We start from the raw sequence: 20,423 nt of genomic DNA on the forward strand, positions 1-20,423 counted from the left end.
CCCTTTTCCCCCCAATTTTTCGCTTAAGATGACATACCCAAATCTAACTGCATGTAGCTCAGGACCTGAAGCAAGGATATGCATATTATTGATACGATTTGAAAGGAAACATTTTGAAGTTTGTGGAAATGTGAAATGAATGTAGGAGAATATAACACATTAGATCTGGTAAAATATAAAAACCTTGAAATGCAAGAGAAAGGTCATAATGTATTATTCCAGCCCAGGCACAATTTATATTTTGGCCACTAGATAACTTTTAAAGTTCATAAATGTGCACTCTCCTCAAACAATAGCATGGTGTTATTTCACTGTAATAGCTACTTTAAGTTGAACAGTGCAGTTATATTAACAAGAATTTAAGCTTTCTGCCAATATCAGTTATGTCTATGTCCTGGGAAATGTTCTTGTTACTTACAACCTCATGCTAATCACATTAGCCTACGTTAGCTCAACCGTCCCGTGGAGGACTCACCGATCCTGAAGAAGTTCAAAACACCTGATGACTCTAAGGCTGGTTTTTCTCCTAGAATGTGTTAATATTATCACAACATTATGCAATGACCTCTCTGTTGATGGCTGGCGTTGTTTCAATCCGGATGCAAGGGGTTACAACTGGACCAACAAAACTACGTCACAGAATCTAGAATAGATTTACTCCTTTGCTACAATTTGTTTCAGATGTACAGTAAATCATCAATGTTATAGATGTACAGTAAATCATCAATGTTATAGATGTACAGTAAATCATCAATGTTATAGATGTACAGTAAATCATCAATGTTATAGATGTACAGTAAATCATCAATGTTATAGATGTACAGTAAATCATCAATGTTATAGATGTACAGTAAATCATCAATGTTACAGATGTACAGTAAATCATCAATGTTATAGATGTACAGTAAATCATCAATGTTACAGATGTACAGTAAATCATCAATGTCATAGATGTACAGTAAATCATCAATGTTATAGATGTACAGTAAATCATCAATGTTATAGATGTACAGTAAATCATCAATGTTATAGATGTACAGTAAATCATCAATGTTATAGATGTACAGTAAATCATCAATGTTATAGATGTACAGTAAATCATCAATGTTATAGATGTACAGTAAATCATCAATGTTATAGATGTACAGTAAATCATCAATGTTATAGATGTACAGTAAATCATCAATGTTATAGATGTACAGTAAATCATCAATGTTATAGATGTACAGTAAATCATCAATGTTATAGATGTACAGTAAATCATCATTGTTATAGATGTACAGTAAATCATCAATGTTATAGATGTACAGTAAATCATCAATGTTATAGATGTACAGTAAATCATCAATGTTATAGATGTACAGTAAATTATCAATGTTATAGATGTACAGTAAATCATCAATGTTATAGATGTACAGTAAATCATCAATGTTATAGATGTACAGTAAATCATCAATGTTATAGATGTACAGTAAATTATCAATGTTATAGATGTACAGTAAATTATCAATGTTATAGATGTACAGTAAATTATCAATGTTATAGATGTACAGTAAATCATCAATGTTATAGATGTACAGTAAATCATCAATGTTATAGATGTACAGTAAATCATCAATGTTATAGATGTACAGTAAATCATCAATGTTATAGATGTACAGTAAATCATCAATGTTATAGATGTACAGTAAATCATCAATGTTATAGATGTACAGTAAATCATCAATGTTATAGATGTACAGTAAATCATCAATGTTATAGATGTACAGTAAATCATCAATGTTATAGATGTACAGTAAATCATCAATGTTATAGATGTACAGTAAATCATCAATGTTATAGATGTACAGTAAATTATCAATGTTATAGATGTACAGTAAATCATCAATGTTATAGATGTACAGTAAATTATCAATGTTATAGATGTACAGTAAATCATCAATGTTATAGATGTACAGTAAATCATCAATGTTATAGATGTACAGTAAATCATCAATGTTATAGATGTACAGTAAATCATCAATGTTACAGATGTACAGTAAATCATCAATTTGCTCCCTTTTCTGATCATCATTTGATTTCCCTGAATTTACAAGCTGTTAAAAGATCTAAGGATTTTTGAGTCTATTCGAAATTAAACAACACACTTCTTAGAAATCCTATATTCAATGGAATCATCAAATCGTTAGCCAAAGATAATTTTGCGAGAGGAGACTTAGTTCATGGGAGTAAATGGGATTTCTTAAAATTTAAAAATCAGTTTTAGCTATTAAACTTGTCAAAGAGCTGGAACACCTGACACACCTTGGTCTCTGAAACTTTTTGGTTTTGGTGAAAATTGTATCGAAGTCAATTGCATGTTTTACAAAGATGTAAATAGTTCTGCGACACTAAACCTTAATACATCTATTCAGTGTCAACAGAAGTGTATGACAGGGATGTCCAAATGTGCGTTTTTTATTAATTTTGGTAATGGATCTTCTATGTCAAGATATTCTAAATAATGCACATTTGCATATGGCTTATACAGTTCTGACCGAGAAATCTACATTTCCCAGCTGGCTGATACATTTCTTAAAGACAAAGACCAGGTCGCCCATGTCCTTAATGCCATCAATGCATATTTTATTATGTCTGGATTCAAACCGAATGCTTCTAAACATGAAAATGACTCTGACAATAAAGAAATATAAACTATTCCTGTAAAGGACTGCGTTAAATATTTAGAAATACATCTAGAGTAGAAGTCGGAGGTTTACATACACGTAGGTTGGAGTCATTAAAACTTGTTTTTCAACCACTCCACAAATTTCTTGTTAACAAACTATAGTTTTGTGCATGACACAAGTGATTTTTCCAACAATTGTTTACTGACCTAAAACAGGGAATTTTTACTAGGATTAAATGTCAGGAATTGTGAAAAACTGAGTTTAAATGTATTTGGCTAGGGTGTATGTAACTTCTGACTTCAACTGTATCTAAAAATCACTTAGTCAGAGAACATATTAATTTCCCCCCCAAAATAAGACTTCCAACAGCAGTCCCAACACCTTATCACTGCTACACCTGGCTATCAGCAGAGCCTTGTCTGGCAGTGAAACAGTTAATTCAGCCTCATTTACTGCCTTAAAAAAAACATAGCTGATATGGCTGACTTGTTTAAACAAATGTGGTTTCTACTGACAACTGAGATGTACAAACTATGGCATAAGAGAAGGATGAGCGGATATGATGCAATCCGTAATTTAAATTAAGAAATTAATGAGCGAGCTAGGACAGACTAGTCAATATAACTATTTGTTCTGTTCAGCACTTTTGAAATGTACAGAGACAAAATTCAGAACATGGGCCATTCTCACTGTATTCTCCCTGTACACCAAGTCAGAACCTTTGGAAAAATAACGGGGGCATATAAGCAGACAATGAAAGATCTTACAATATTTGATGATTACATTTCTCTAAAACAAGCTATAGGATAAATAAGAGGGAAAAAATACCAAAATATTATCGTGAGGCACATGGGCTACAAAAAGCTTACTGCACAACATGCACTTACTAACATTGTACTCAGCTACAGTATACATGTCAAATCAAACCAGAGTGGCAGGTAGCCTAGAGCATTGGGCCAGTAACCGAAAGGTTGCTGGATCGCGTCCCCAAGCTGACAAGGTAAAAATCTGTAATTCTGTCCCTGAACAAGGCCCACTGTTACATGGAAGGCTGTCATTGTAAATAAGCATTTGTTATTAACTGACTTGCCTAGTTTGATAAAAATATATATATTTGTCACATGTGCCAAATACAACAGGTATTTGTGCCAAATACACAATGAGTGTATTTGTGACAAATACAACGGTGAAATGCTTACTTACAAGACTGCTTAAAACATATTGGTATTACAGACAGGGAGAGGTTGAAAATGTCAGTGAAGACACTGCCAGTTGGTCAGTGCATGCTCGGAGCACATGTCCTGTTAATCTGTCTGGCCCAGCCGCCTTGTGAATGTTGACCTGTTTAAAGGTCTTACTCACATTGGCTGCTGAGAGGGTGATCACACAGTCATCTGTAACAGCTGATGCTCTCATGCATGTTTCAGTGTTACTTGCCTCGAAGTGAACAAGTTTTTTAGCTCGTCTGGTAGGCTCGTGTCACTGGGCAGCTCTTGTGTAGTATGATTCAATCTTAGTCCTGTATTGCCACTTTACCTGTTTGATGGTTCCTCTGAGGGCATAGTGGGATTTCTTATAAGCTTCTGGGTTAGAGTCCCGCTCCTTGAAAGCGGCAGCTCTACCTTTTAGCTCAGTGCGAATGTTGCCTGTAATCCATGGCTTCTGGTTGGGCTATGTATGTGCAGTCACTGTGGGGACGACGTCCTCGATGCACTTATTGATGAAGCCAGTGACTGATGTGGTGTACTTCTCAACGCCATCGGAAGAATCCCGGAACATATTCCAGTCTGTGCTAGCAAAAAAGTCCTGACGTTCAGCATCTGCTTCATCTGACCACTTTTTCATAGACCGAGTCACTGGTGCTTCCTGCTTCAATTTTGGCCTGTAAGCAGGAATCAGGAGGATAGAGTTAATGTATGGTCAGATTTGCCAAATGGAGGGCGAGCGAGAGCTTTGTACACGTCTCTGTGTGTGGAGTAAAGGTGGTCTAGATTTGTTTTCCTTCAGGTTGCACATTTAACATGCTGGTAGAAATGAGGTAAAACTGATTTAAGTTTCCCTGCATTAAAGTCACCGGCCACCGGGAGCGCCGCCTCTGGATGAGTGTTTTCCTGTTTGCTTATGGCAGAATACAGCTCATTTAGTGCGGTTTTAGTGCAAACTTCGCTGTGGTGGTATGTAGACAGCTACGAAAAGTACAGATGGAAACTCTCTATGTAGATTGTGTAGTCTACAGCTTACCATGAGATACTCTACCTCAGGTGAGCAACACCTTGAGATTTCCTTTGATATTTGGCACCAGCACATTTATGTTGTTTACATAAATGCATAGACCCCCACCCCGTATCTTACAGGAGGCTGCTGTTTTGTCTTGCCGATTGAGTGTATAACCCGCCAGCTGTATGTTCTTAATGTCGTCATTCAGCCACGACTTGGTGAAATATAAGATATTACAGTTTTAAAGGATATACGTGCTTTCAGTTCGTCCCATTTATTTTCCAGCGATTGAACGTTAGGTAGTAGAACGGAAGGCAAGGGCAGATTAGCCACTCGTCGCCTGATCCTCGCAAGGTGCCTTGATCTTTTGCCTCGAAATCTCAGTTTCCTTCTCCAGTGAATAAGGGGGATCGGGGCCTGGTCAGGTGTCTGCAGTATATCCCTCGCGTCCGAGTCATTGAAGAAGAACTCCTCATCCAGTTTGAGGTGAATGATCCCCGTTCTGATGCCCAGAAGCTCTTTTGGGTCATAAGAGACGGTAGTAACAAAACATTATGTACAAAACAAGTTACGAACCATGTGAAAAAACAAACAAAATAGCATGATTGGTTGAGAGCTGATAAAACGTCAGTCCTACCCTCCGGGGCCATGGCATATTGCATCATTAATTCAGAAGTATACAATACATTTTTGGACTCACTGTGTTGGGCTGTGCACACTTCCTTCCAAACCACTCATTGTTGAATTTGCGATTTCCAACTTGTCGTGTAATGCTAATGTCCAATGGACGATGAGCACCGATATGTTTTATCTATAATTTCTCTTTATTATTTATCTTCATATCACAAGGACTGAAAATGATTTGCCAGTTGTTTGTCAGCTTGACTCAGGATGACTGCTAGCTAAGAATCTGTACGTATGATGTTGACATGATCAGTCCAATCAAAGCTGCTGTACATATAATGTGATTTGATGTCATTTTATCTGTGGCCAATATTCTTGAGCCTTCTTTGATGGGCACTTCTAATATCAGCAGCCAAAGGGTTGGGATTTTCAAGGCCTCTCCTTACACTTCGCAATGACGTAGTTTCCCCATGAGTGAGAGAACACTGAGCCAATCATGCCACAACACTTTTCTGCTGGCTTGCCCTACCACCACAGAAAGCACTGAAACACCTGCATTTTTGAGCTGCCTTTCTCAAGAAAACAAAAAAGAGACAATGTTTGTATGCAGCTTTATTAACTCAATGATATATATATTTTTTACATTGTTTGCAAACTGATATGTGACACGTATTAATACCAAAATAACATGCAAAACAGGTACCCCCCCCCAAAAAAGTTGTTTATTTATTTATATTTTTGTTTGTTAAAAAGGTGGGGCTCATTCTTGACACACACAAGAAACTGTTGAGAGTGAAAAACCCAGCAGCGATGCAGTTCTTGACACACTCAAACCAATGCACCTGGCACCTACTACCATACCCCATTCAAAGGAATTTTAATATTTTGTCTTGACCATTCACCCTTTGAATGGCACACCTTTACAATCCATGTCTCAGGGCTTAACGATCCCTCTTTAACCTGTCTCCTCCCCTTTATCTACACTGATTGGTGACATCAGTAAGTGATCATAGCTGGATTCACCTGGTCAGTCTTTGTCATGGAAAGAGCAGGCGTTCTTAATGTGTTGTAAACTCAATGTGTACCAAACACTTTTAAGGAAGTGCTCTTTAAGATTTCACATAAGATGTTATTCTATGTTGTCCAAATTTGTTGATGTTGATGTAAATCTCTGATAGATGTTTGGGAAAACTTTGCGGAGTACTTATTTAGCTTTTTGAACATCATATTTTTGACATGAAGGATATTGTATGTTACTATTGCAATGATGACAAACCATTGAAATTATTCAGCATTTGTTTTATTCTTCCAGAAATCTAATCCAAAATTACAAATATTTCTGATCAAATTTAATCATCAAGTTAAGACATTATCCCTAGTTAATAATACAAATAATGACATCTTCTTGAATCATAATAATGTGTTTTGTTTTGTAGTAGAAGTGTTTGATGTAGTGATGTAAATAGTTGATATAGTATAGTATAATGAACATGTGTGCCTGATATTTGTAAATTGTATTTAGAATAATAACAAACAAACAATCATACAACAAGTTACACTGTCATCATATGATTTTTTTTCACTTAACTATTATTTTCAATTCACGGCCTAAACAGGTCAAACCCTGACCCGGCCAGACAACGCTGGGTCAATTGTGCGCCGCCCTATGCGACTCCCAATCACCGCTGGTTGTGATACAGCCTCGAACCTTTCAGAGTACACTTCTAGCACTGAGACGCAGTGCCTTAGACCACTGCGCCACTCAGGAGCCCAGTTGGATTGCAGAGAAGTGTCTGTTAACGTTGATGTTAGGATCATGTGCGTATGTGAGATGATCTTGATTTGGTATGATTAAACGGTACATATTATAAGAAAGGATTTTAAAAATAAACAAACAGACTGTATTCAATCTTAACGGATCCCCAACCTAGACCATCGTTTTTGTCGCCCTCTGCAGGCCACAAACCACACAGTTTCACATTCAGTAGATCAATTAGAAAGAAACCGATTTATTATAGAAATTAATTCCCTCAAAATAATATTGAAATTAAAGTACAATATTTAAATTAAAACGTATTAACCAGCCAAACTCATTTTTGGACGTCACAGCATTGCGACGGAATTGACAAATCTCTGACTCATTCTGATGACGTGCTTCATAGTCCAGTAAGTTGACAGCTCAACAACGCGTTTCCACAATGCAAAAAAAATCAACAAAATAACCACGTTTCACGTGTTTGTTGACATTTTTTTTGTAGTCATACATGAGCTGAATACAGAGCCTTTGAACTAAACGTATTCTATAGATTTTAGTCCGTTGTTTCCCAATCAAAATGTCGTTTCTTATGGATTCTGTGATCATGTTCACCTCACAGGTAAGAATTGCTAGCTAACGTTAGCTGTTCTTGGGTGGCTGTTCTTCTCGCTAGCTAACAGTTACTGTAACCTTACAAACAACTGCTAGCTACTATAACACCACTTTTGTCTCCCTTTGCTTAGCCAGCTATTATGCTAGCCAGCTAGAATGATTGCACATACACTGTCTTGGGCCAATTTACTAACGTGAAATCTTTCAACTTATCAGGTGCTCTTCTTTGGCTTTGGGTGGCTGTTCTTCATGCGGCAGCTGTTCAAAGACTATGAGGTATGTTATTTAGTTACTACACAAGTACTGTTATATTAGTTATGATTTGGTAGACATTAATCTACATGCCTTGTCTTTATTTTTGTAGCTAGGTGTCGTTATGTTTTCTGGACCGTTTTTGTTTAAGAACAGTTGGGAGAACCAGCAAGAAACAGAAACAGACAGATCCATCAGCATGGGTGTTTACACAGCAGTGATCTACAGAGACTGATCTAACCCTGTGGTCATGTTCCGGTCAACAGGTACGGCAGTATGTGGTCCAAGTGGTGTTCTCCATCACTTTTGCCTTCTCCTGCACCATGTTTGAGCTCATCATCTTTGAGATACTGGGTGCCTTAGAAACTAGGTAAGTACAATGGTTTAATTCATTCTTTACGTCACCACGTTCATTCAGTATGATACTTTTCTCTCCATTAACCAGCTAACATAGGCTAGCTGATGTCTCATAGATGTCCTTGTCCCTCAGTTCCAGGTATTTCCACTGGAAGTTCAACCTGTATGTGATTCTACTGGTTCTAATCTTTGTGGTGCCATTTTATATCGGCTACTTTGTCGTCAGCAACATCCGCCTTTGTGAGTGACATTTTATCCATGTTATTCCATCTGTAGCATAATTCCAGTGATCCTTCTGTGTTTGATGCTACAGAGTATATGATGGGTGCTGTCTTGCTGGGGATTCTCACACACAGTCTCTGAAGTGTGTGTTTGTGTTCAGTGCAGAGACAGAAGCTGCTCTTTGCCTGTGTCGTCTGGTTTACCTTCATGTATTTCTTTTGGAAGTTGGGGGACCCTTTCCCCATCCTCAGTCCCAAACATGGTGAGTGCCTACCCTACCCTATTCCCTATTCTCACTGCTGTGTTTAAGGCCCTATTCCAAATAACCCGTAGCCACTAATCATAGTCACCTCTTGTAGAGCTGAAAGTTTGGCAGGTAGCCTAGTGGTTACAGTATTGGGTCAGTAACTGAAAGGTCGCTAGTTCGATTCCCCGAGCTGACATGGTGAAACATCTGTTGATGTGCCCTTGAGTAACCCTAATTGTTCCAGGTTCGCTGTTGTTAATGGCAGACCCTTGCTGTGACCACACTGAGGGTGTCTCTGGGAGAGTGGGATATGCAAAAAATGCATGCATATTAATATACACTTGTACATGTGTGAAATAGGACAAATATAAGCACCAAATTCTTATAAGGATTGTAACAGTGATTGTACATAATTTTGCATTCTATACCTGTTTCTGTACCTCAGGTATCCTGTCCATCGAGCAGCTGATCAGTCGTGTTGGGGTCATAGGGGTCACGCTGATGGCTCTATTGTCCGGCTTTGGTGCTGTCAACTGCCCTTACACCTACATGTCCTACTTCCTACGGTTAGTGCACCAAGTCTGTATAGACCAAAACAGCATTAACCAACTACATTACCTACAATCCCATTCTCTAACTCCCCATAGACGCCTACTACTCTACTCCTCACATACTCTACTTGTCACAACTAAATAACCTACACTCTCATTCCCCACTATCCTTACTACCCTCACTACCTGTATACCTATGTGATGCATCTTTATCTACAGGAATGTGACAGAGAGTGATATTCTTGCCTTGGAGAGGAGACTTCTTCAGACCATGGACATGATCGTCAGCAAAAAGAAACGGTGAGGAACAGGGATAGGGGAATATATTTCTATAGAGAGAGCATAGAGACCCTCACCTTATTCTGATAATCAAATCATTCTCAGGCTCTAGTTTTCTGTTTTCCTGTGCCAGTGTTTGGTGTCATGCCTTTTCCGTTTTGTCTGTGCAGCATTGCCATGACACGGAGGCAGATGTACCAGCGAGGGGAGGACCAGAACAAACAGACAGGATTCTGGGGCATGATCAAGAGTGTCACCTCCTCACCACCAGGCAGCGAGAGTATCCTTCACACATCCTAATGGGAAGTGTGTGTGTTTTTATTGTGTGTCTGTGTACAGTTCCTTGACCCCCCTCTTCAGATTTGTCTCTGATCCAGCAGGAAGTGGATGCTCTGGAGGAGCTGAGTCGCCAGCTCTTCCTGGAGACAGTAGACCTGCAGGCCACCAAGGTAACGCATGTGCACGTTCTCATAACGGGAGCGTGACCACCGGTCCAGTTGAACCCTGATAAAAACCCTATTTACTATTGAGGAGCAGACTGTATATCATTCAAACACACATCTTTATTTGAACTATATCTAAATGCACCAATTGGAGCAATGGAAAAAGGTAAACGTTTTAAAAAATTCCTTTTGGAGTGTTCTGGTCCCCCAACGGCAGGCACGCTTTGAGGGCTCCAGTCCAGTTCCAGATGCAGCAGGCCTCTGCTGGGTCGTGTTGTACTGAGTGAAAGACAAAGATTCCGTCAGCAAATGGCACTGTTGCGCTAAGGTTCCGTAGGCCAAATACACAACTCCACAATTCACAATAAACCAAAATAGTAACTAACTAAAGGAATACAGTAATATCAAAGCAGAAACAAATGATAATGGAAAATAGTAAATCAATTTACGCAAGGTAATGTAAATAAAAAATAAATGGAGAGTCAAGGGATTGTAGCTCAGGTAATGTTATCGGATGTCCTTTCAAGGACAATGTCTATTCACAAATAGTCTTTGGATCAAAAGCCCGTGGGGGGACACTAGTGATTTTAAATCATTCAGATGTGAGCTGGTAGTGTTCAGTCAGAAAATGTGCTATAATCCACAATGTTTTGCAATCCAATGGCTTTGTGGAATTCGAGGGTTGACCATGGCTGCGGTTGAAATGAGAGCGGCGGAAGCTATCTAACTTCCAAATCACATTTTACACATACACATGGTTAGAAGATGTTAATGCGAGTGTAGTGAAGTGCTTGTGCTTCTAGTTCCGACCATGCAGTAGTATTTAACAAGTAATCTAACAATTTCACCACAACTACCTTTTACACACAAGTGTGAAGGAATGAATAAGAATATGTACATATAAATATATGGATGAGAGATGGCCGTTCAGCATAGGCAAGATGCAGTAGATGGATTAAAGTACCGTATATACATATGAGATGAGTAATGTAGGGTATGTAAACATTATATAAAGTGGCATTGTTTAAAGTGGCTAGTGATACATTTATTACATCCAATTTTGAATTATTAAAGTGGCTGGAGTTGAGTCAGTGTGTTGGCAGCAGCCACTCAATGTTAGTGGTGGCTGTTTAACAGTCTGATGGCCTTGAGAGAGAAGCTGTTTTTCAGTCTCTCGGTCCCAACTTTGATGCACCTGTACTGACCTCGCCTTCTGGATGATAGCGGGGTGAACAGGCAGTGGCTCGGGTGGTTGTTGTCCTTGATGATCTTTTTGCCTTCCTGTGACATCGGGTGGTGTAGGTGTCCTGGAGGGCAGGTAGTTTGCCCCCGGTGGTGCGTTGTGCGGACCTCACTACCCTCTGGAGAGCCTTACGGTTATGGGCGGAGCAGCTGCCATACCAGGCGGTGATACAGCCTGACAGGATGCTCTCGATTGTGCATCTGTAAAAGTTTGAGTGTTTTTGGTGACAATCCACATTTCTTCAGCCCCCTGAGGTTGAAGAGACGACCTGTCAGGAAGTCCAGGACCCAGTTGCACAGTGCGGGGTCGAGACCCAGGGTCTCAAGCTTAATGACGAGTTTGGAGGGTACTATGGTGTTGAATGCTGAGCTGTATTCGATGAACAGCATTCTTACATAGGTATTCCTCTTGTCTGGTACCCCAGGTCATCTTAGGTTTCATTACATACAGTCGAGAAGAACTACTGAATATAAGAGCAGCGTCAACTCACCATCAGTACGACCAAGAATATGACTTTTGCGAAACGGATCCTGTGTTCTGCCTTTCACCCAGGACAACGGAATGGATCCCAAAAAACGACTTTGTAAAAGAGGGAAACGAAGCTGTCTTCTGGTCAGACTCCGGAGACGGGCACATCGCGCACCACTCCCTAGCATACTTCTCGCCAATGTCCAGTCTCTTGACAACAAGGTTGATGAAATCTGAGCAAGGGTAGCATTCCAGAGGGACATCAGAGACTGTAACGTTCTTTGCTTCACGGAAACATGGCTCACTGGAGAGACGCTATCGGAGTCGGTGCAGCCAGCTGGTTTCTCCACGTATCGCGCCGACAGAAACAAACATCTTTCTGGTAAGAAGAGGGGCGGGGGCGTATGCTTTATGGTTAACGAGACGTGGTGTGGTCACAACAACATACAGGAACTTAAGTCCTTCTGTTCACCTGATGTAGAATTCCTCACAATCAAATGTCGACCGCATTATCTACCAAGGGAATTCTCTTCGATTATAATCACAGCCGTATATATTCCCCCCCAAGCAGACACATCGATTGCTCTGAATGAACTTTATTTGACTCTTTGCAAACTGGAATCCACATATCCTGAGGCTGCATTCATTGTAGCTGGGGATTTTAACAAGGCTAATCTGAAAACAAGACTCCCTAAATTGTATCAGCATATCAATTGCGCAACCAGGGCTGGCAAAACCTTGGATCATTGCTATTCTAACTTCCGCGACGCATATAAGGCCCTCTCCCGCTCTCCTTTCGGAAAAGCTGACCACGACTCCATTTTGTTGCTCCCTGCCTACAAACAGAAACTAAAACAAGAAGCTCCCACGCTGAGGTCTGTTCAACGCTGGTCCGACCAATCTGATTCCACACTCCAAGACTGCTTCCATCACGTGGACTGGGATATGTTTCGTATTGCGTCAAATAACAACATTGACGAATACGCTGATTCGGTGAGCGAGTTCATTAGAACGTGCGTTGAAGATGTCGTTCCCATAGCAACAATTAAAACATTCCCAAACCAGAAACCGTGGATTGATGGCAGCATTCGCGTGAAACTGAAGCGCGAACCACTGCTTTTAATCAGGGCAAGGTGACCGGAAACATGACCGAATACAAACAGTGTAGCTATTCCCTCCGCAAGGCAATCAAACAAGCTAAGCGTCAATATAGAGACAAAGTAGATTCGCAATTCAACAGCTCAGACACAAGAGGTATGTGGCAGGGTCTACAGTCAATCACGGATTACAAAAAGAAAACCAGCCCAGTCACGGACCAGGATGCCTTGCTCCCAGGCAGACTAAATAACTTTTTTGCCCGCTTTGAGGACAATACAGTGCCACTGACACGGCCCGCAACCAAAACATGCAGACTCTCCTTCACTGCAGCCGAGGTGAGTAAGACATTTAAACGTGTTAACCCTCGCAAGGCTGCATGCCCAGATGGCATCCCCAGCCGCGCCCACAGAGCATGCGCAGACCAGCTGGCTGGTGTGTTTACGGACATATTCAATCAATCCCTATCACAGTCTGCTGTTCCCACATGCTTCAAGAGGGCCACCATTGTTCCTGTTCCCAAGAAAGCTAAGGTAACTGAGCTAAACGACTACCGCCCCGTAGCACTCACTTCCGTCATCATGAAGTGCTTTGAGAGACTAGTCAAGGACCATATCACCTCCACCCTACCTGACACCCTAGACCCACTCCAATTTGCTTAACGCCCAAATAGGTCCACAGACGATGCAATCTCAACCACACTGCACACTGCCCTAACCCATCTGGACAAGAGGAATACCTACAGTGGGGAGAACAAGTATTCGATACACTGCCGATTTTGCAGGTTTTCCTACTTACAAAGCATGTAGAGGTCTGTAATTTTTAACATAGGTACACTTCAACTGTGAGAGACGGAATCTAAAACAACAATCCAGAAAATCACATTGTATGATTTTTAAGTAATTAATTAGAATTTTATTGCATGACATAAGTATTTGATCACCTACCAACCAGTAAGAATCCCTCCTGTTCTCCACTCATTACCTGTATTAACTGCACCTGTTTGAACTCATTACCTGTATAAAAGACACTTGTCCACACACTCAATCAAACAGACTCCAACCTCTCCACAATGGCCAAGACCAGAGAGCTGTGTAAGGACATCAGGGATAAAATTGTAGACCTGCACAAGGCTGGGATGGCCTACAGGACAATTAGGCAAGCAGCTTGGTTAGAAGGCAACAACTTTGGCGCAATTATAAAACCAGAAGAAGTTCAAGATGACGGTCAATCACCCTCGGTCTGGGGCTCCATGCAAGATCTCACCTCATGGGGCATCAATGATCATGAGGAAGGTGAGGGATCAGCCTAGAACTACACGGCAGGACCTGGTCAATGACCTGAAGAGAGCTGGGACCAAAGTCTCAAAGAAAACCATTAGTAACACACTACGCTGTCATGGATTAAAATCCTGCAGCGCACGCAAGGTCCCCCTGCTTAAGACAGCGCATGTCCAGGCCCGTCTGAAGTTTGCCAATGACCATCTGGATGATCCAGAGGAGGAATGCGAGAAGGTCATGTGGTCTGATGAGACAAAAATAGAGCTTTTTGGTCTAAACTCCACTCGCTGTGTTTGGAGGAAGAAGAAGGATGAGTACAACCCCAAGAACACCATCCCAACTGTGAATCATGGAGGTGGAAACATCATTCTTTGGGGATGCTTTTCTGCAAAGGGGACAGGACGACTGCACCGTATTGAGGGGAGGATGGATGGGGCCATGTATCGCGAGATCTTGGCCAACAACCTCCTTCCCTCAGTAAGAGCATTGAATATGGGTTGTGGCTGGGTCTTCCAGCATGACAACGACCCGAAACACACAGCCAGGGCAATTAAGGAGTGGCTCCGTAAGAATCATCTCAAGGTCCTGGAGTGGCGTAGCCAGTCTCCAGACCTGAACCCAATAGAAAATCTTTGCAGGGAGCTGAAAGTCTGTATTGCCCAGCGACAGCCCCGAAACCTGAAGGATCTGGAGAAGGTCTGTATGGAGGAGTGGGCAGTGTGTGCGAACCTGGTCAAGAACTACAGGAAACGCATGATCCCTGTATTTGCAAACAGGTTTCTGTACCAAATATTAAGTTCTGCTTTTCTGATGTATCAAATACGTATTGCATGCAATAACATGCAAATGAAATACTTAAAAATCGTACAATCTGATTTTCTGGATTTTTGTTTTAGATTCCGTCTCTCACAGTTGAAGTGTACCTATAATAAAAATTATAGACCTCTACATGCTTTGTAAGTAGGAAAACCTGCAAACTCGGCAGTGTATCAAATACTTGTTCTCCCCACTGTATGTGAGAATGCTGTTCATCGACTACAGCTCAGCATTTAACACCATAGTACCCTCCAAACTCGTCATCAAGCTCGAGACCCTGGGTCTCGACCCCGCCCTGTGCAACTGGGTACTGGACTTCCTGACGGGCCGCCCCCAGGTGGTGAGGGTAGGTAACAACATCTCCACCCGCTGATCCTCAACACTGGGGCCCCACAAGGGTGCATTCTGAGCCCTCTCCTGTACTCCCTGTTCACCCACGACTGCGTGGCCACGCACGCCTCCGACTCAATCATCAAGTTTGCGGACGACACAACAGTGGTAGGCTTGATTACCAACAACGACGAGAAGGCCTACAGGGAGGAGGTGAGGGCCCTCAGAGTGTGGTGTCAGGAAAATAACCTCACACTCAACGTCAACAAAACTAAGGAGATGATTGTGGACTTCAGGAAACAGCAGAGGGAACACCCCCCTATCCACATCGATGGAACAGTAGTGGAGAGGGTAGCAAGTTTTAAGTTCCTCGGCGTACACATCACAGACAAACTGAATTGGTCCACCCACACAGACAGCATCGTGAAGAAGGCGCAGCAGCGCCTCTTAAACCTCAGGAGGCTGAAGAAATTCGGCTTGTCACCAAAAGCACTCACAAACTTCTACAGATGCACAATCGAGAGCATCCTGTCAGGCTGTATCACCGCCTGGTATGGCAACTGCTCCGCCCACAACCGTAAGGCTCTCCAGAGGGTAGTGAGGTCTGCACAACGCATCACCGGGGGCTAACTACCTGCCCTCCAGGACACCTACACCACCCGATGTCACAGGAAGGCCATAAAGATCATCAAGGACAACAACCACCCGAGCCACTGCCTGTTCACCCCGCTATCATCCAGAAGGCGAGGTCAGTGCAGGTGCATCAAAGCTGGGACCGAGAGACTGAAAAACAGCTTCTATCTCAAAGCCATCAGACTGTTAAACAGCCACCACTAACATTGAGTTGCTGCTGCCAACACACTGACTCAACTCCAGCCACTTTAATAATGGGAATTGATGGGAATTGCTGTAAAATATATCACTAGCCACTTTAAACAATGCTAACTAATATAATGTTTACATACCCTACATTACTCATCTCATATGTATATACTGTACTCTATATCATCTACTGCATCTTTATGTAATACATGTATCACTAGCCACTTTAAACTATGCCACTTTGTTTACATACTCATCTCATATGTATATACTGTACTCGATACCATCTACTGCATCTTGCCTATGCCGCTCTGTACCATCACTCATTCATATATCTTCATGTACATATTCTTTATCCCTTTATACTTGTGTGTATAAGGTAGTAGTTTTGGAATTGTTAGATTACTCGTTGGTTATTACTGCATTGTCGGAATTAGAAGCACAAGCATTTCGCTACACTCGCATTAACATCTGCTAACCATGTGTATGTGACAAATAAAATTTGATTTGATTGATTTGATTTGATTTGTCCAGATGGGTTAGGGCAGTGTGCAGTGTGATTGCGTTGTCTGGGGACCTATTGGGGCGGTAAGCAAATTGGAGTGGGTCTAGGGTGTCAGGTAGGGTGGAGGTTATATGATCCTTGACTAGTCTCTTAGGGAAGGGTGAATGTGTTTCAGCCTCAGTACCCCAACAGGCCTCCTCTCTGGTTCAATCTGGTTTACAGTAGTTTGTTGTGTTAAGGTCCGTCTGTTGTGTGTGGTCTTCCAGTCAGGTCCACGCAGCTAGAAATGCAGTCCACAGGTGTTCCTGCATTAATGAGTGTGTAGCACGTTAACCTGTAGAGAATGTCGGCAGGCAGCGCTATCAGGAGAACTGTTGGAGATGAGATATGGTACTTAGCTTTGAGGAAGGATGAAGTGTTCTCTCGCCCAATTTCCCAAAAGGCTTCAACTCTGTCCCTCCCGCTCGCCGGGCAGCCATCAATTCGGTTCGCAAAGGCACTTTGTCGTCGGGTCCACACAGCTACAGGTTCAATCCACAGATACATTGGCATTAATGAGTGCGTAGTACGCAACACAGCAGAGAATGTCGACATACTGCCCTATCAGGCATTATGTTGGAGTTGGATATGTAGAGGTACTTAGCTTTGGGAAGGGACTTTTCTCTGTCTGCTCTGGTCCAGGTCCGCTCCAGCCACCGCATGTCGTCATCACTTTCCTCGGCTCTGGCTCTGCAACCGCTCTGCTCTCAGCTCACATCGACCCACACAGCTTCCGACCCGCACCTTAAATAAAGAACAGGTGCGAGCTACTCACCGGTCCCAATTTCGTGAAGCTTTAATTACTTACTCTTGTGATCAAAAGGGGGAAGTTTTACAAGGGGTTAAAGAGGTGTGCGTCTATAAATGTCTGGGTAAAACACGTACCAGGTGAATAAGGTTCTGGCTTGGGCATATAATGCAATGTAAGAGGGCAGCTTCTAGTCAGATACATAGTCACCCATGTGACACACACTTAAGATAGTTAACTTACTACTACGACTACTACTACTACTAATAATAATAATACAACGTTAATAAATAGTAATTCAACACTTCATTCGGGGCTCAGAGATTCTCAGGAAGCCCATCACTGCAGCCAACTCCAACACCCCCGGAATGGCTTCCAGTTTCTCAATGTCTTCTTCAGAAAAGAGCGGCCACTCCTCGCCAGAGCTCAATCTGGGCTGGTAGGCCTTCGTCACTCCCCTGTAAAATTCAACTTTGCGCCTCAGCTCCATGTGTTTGTGGAATAGACGTTGTTTCTCCTGCTCAGGCAGGTGCTGATTGTGGTAGCGAAAGCTGGCCATTTGTAGGGACTGGGACTTCCAGTACCACTCACAGTTGTAGATCTCTGAGAGACTTGGGAGGACCTGACCTAAATTCACACATAAAACCAGATCTATGGTTATGTACCTAAATGCATTCTAATTATAATGAGAGATACACCAAAATAAGAAATTAACCAATTCCTGGTAAGAACACAATATTTCTTACCATTGTTGATATAGTCTGATGGTCTTGCAGGAAGATACGGCTGTCCTGGTACCGTCCATGGTACAGACTGGTTGAATTGGCGGTTATTGAAGCTCATTTCTGAATAATGGATAATCTTGGAAAGCAGAAAGTCTTGGGGTTGTTGTCACCAAAGAGTCGACTTCCAAATCAAATGAAAACAAGGTGCCTAACAACCAAACATTCTAAACTGAAACATTCTATTAAAGAGTATTTATTTTCAACGCATACTCTATTTTCTGTATTACCATATTCTAAATACGAATTCTGAGTGTGAATTAACGGGTGTAATGTTATTCACTCAGTGGGGATATCATGATATATTATTTGTATTTTCCTCCCCCCAATATTATGTTCCTTGTCACACAGAGACATGCACGCGTGCCTTACACGCACACACACACGCACACACACACACACACACACGCACACACACACACAATGTCCATGTATAGTATGTAGTGGACTAAGGCTATTGTAATGTACGTTTGCTTTTTAGTAATAAGGTGTCTTTGTGCCTCTGTAGGAGCGGATCGAGTACTCCAAGACATTCCAGGGGAAATACTTTAACTTCTTAGGTTACTTCTTCTCCATTTACTGTGTGTGGAAAATCTTCATGGTGAGTCACACACTTACAGACATGTAAATGTCAAAGAAAGCCTTTGACACTTGAAATGCTTGTAATTATACTTCAGTATTCCATAGTAACATCTGACAAACATATCCAAAGACACTGAAGCAGCAAACTTTCAATTTATATTTGTGTCATTCTCAAAACTGTTGGCCATGACTGTACATACACTTAGGTTGGAGTCATTAAAACCTGTTTTTCAACCACTCCACAAATTTCTTGTTAACAAACTATGGTTTTGGCAAGTCGATTAGGACACAAAGTAATTTTTCCAACAATTGTTTACAGACAGATTATTTCACTTATAATTCACTGTATCACAATTCCAGTGGGTCAGAAGTTTACATACACTAAGTTGACTGTGTCTTTTAAACAGCTTAGAAAATTCTAGAAAATTCTATCATGGCTTTAGAAGCTTCTGTTAGGCTAATTGACATTTAAGTCAATTGAGGTGTACCTGTGGATGTATTTCAAGGCCTACCGACAAACTCAGTGCCTCCTTGCTTGACATCATGGGAAAATCAAAATAAATCAGCCAAGATCTCAGAAAAAAAAATTGTAGACCTCCACAAGTCTGGTTCATCCTTTGGAGCAATTTCCAAACACCTGAAGGTACCACGTTCATATGTACAAACAATAGTACACAAGTATAAACACCATGGGACCTGTCTCCTAGAAATAAACGTACTTTGGTGCGAAAAGTGCAAATCAATCCCAGAACAACAGCAAAGGACCGTGTGAATATGCTGGAGGAAACAGGTACAAAAGTATCTATATCCACAGTAAAATGAGTCCTATATCGACATAACCTGAAAGGCGGCTCAGCAAGGAAGAAGCCACTGCTCCAAAACCACCATAAAAAAGCCAGACTACGGTTTGCAACTGCACATGGGGACAAAGATGGTACTTTTTGGAGAAATGTCCTCTGATCTGATGAAACAAAAATAGAACTGTTTGGCCATAAAAAGGGGGATGCTTGCAAGCCGAAGAACAACATCCCAACCGTGTTCTTGGGACACAACCGGGTGGCAGCATCATGTTGTGTGGGTGCTTTGCTGCTGGAGGGACTGGTGCACTTCACAAAATAGGTGGCATCATGAGAATGGAAAATTATGTGGATATATTGAAGCAACATCTCAAGACATCAGTCAGGAAGTTAAAGCTTGATTGCAAATGGGTCTTCCAAATGGACAATGACTCCAAGCATACTTCCAAAGTTGTGGCAAAATGGTTTAAGGACAACAAAGTCAAGGTATTGGAGTGGCCATCACAAAGCCCTGACCTCAATCCCATAGAAATGTTGTGGGCAGAACTGAAAAAGCGTGTGCGAGCAAGGAGGCCTTACAAACCTGACTCAGTTACACCAGCTCTGTCAGGAGGAATGGGCCAAAATTCACCCAACTTATTGTGGGAAGCTTTTGGAAGGCTACCTGAAACGTTTGACCCAAGTTAA

General features: G+C 41.6%; 1 protein-coding gene across 1 annotated transcript in view; it reads left to right on the top strand.

The window, feature by feature from the left end:
• The first annotated feature begins 7,653 nt into the window (after positions 1 to 7,653).
• si:ch73-390b10.2 (Golgi pH regulator) overlaps positions 7,654 to 20,423 on the top strand; it is a 17,002-nt gene continuing 4,232 nt past the window's right edge. Inside the window, exons 1-10 of the mRNA XM_036975021.1 lie at positions 7,654 to 7,885; positions 8,095 to 8,154; positions 8,397 to 8,500; positions 8,621 to 8,727; positions 8,870 to 8,971; positions 9,402 to 9,522; positions 9,727 to 9,807; positions 9,957 to 10,066; positions 10,147 to 10,235; positions 18,866 to 18,958. Coding sequence (XP_036830916.1) covers positions 7,844 to 7,885; positions 8,095 to 8,154; positions 8,397 to 8,500; positions 8,621 to 8,727; positions 8,870 to 8,971; positions 9,402 to 9,522; positions 9,727 to 9,807; positions 9,957 to 10,066; positions 10,147 to 10,235; positions 18,866 to 18,958 — 909 coding nt within the window. The 5' untranslated portion in view covers positions 7,654 to 7,843. The remainder of the gene's footprint in view (positions 7,886 to 8,094; positions 8,155 to 8,396; positions 8,501 to 8,620; positions 8,728 to 8,869; positions 8,972 to 9,401; positions 9,523 to 9,726; positions 9,808 to 9,956; positions 10,067 to 10,146; positions 10,236 to 18,865; positions 18,959 to 20,423) is intronic.

This window comes from Oncorhynchus mykiss, chromosome 3 (genome assembly GCF_013265735.2).
Source record: "Oncorhynchus mykiss isolate Arlee chromosome 3, USDA_OmykA_1.1, whole genome shotgun sequence".
NCBI lineage: Eukaryota > Metazoa > Chordata > Actinopteri > Salmoniformes > Salmonidae > Oncorhynchus > Oncorhynchus mykiss.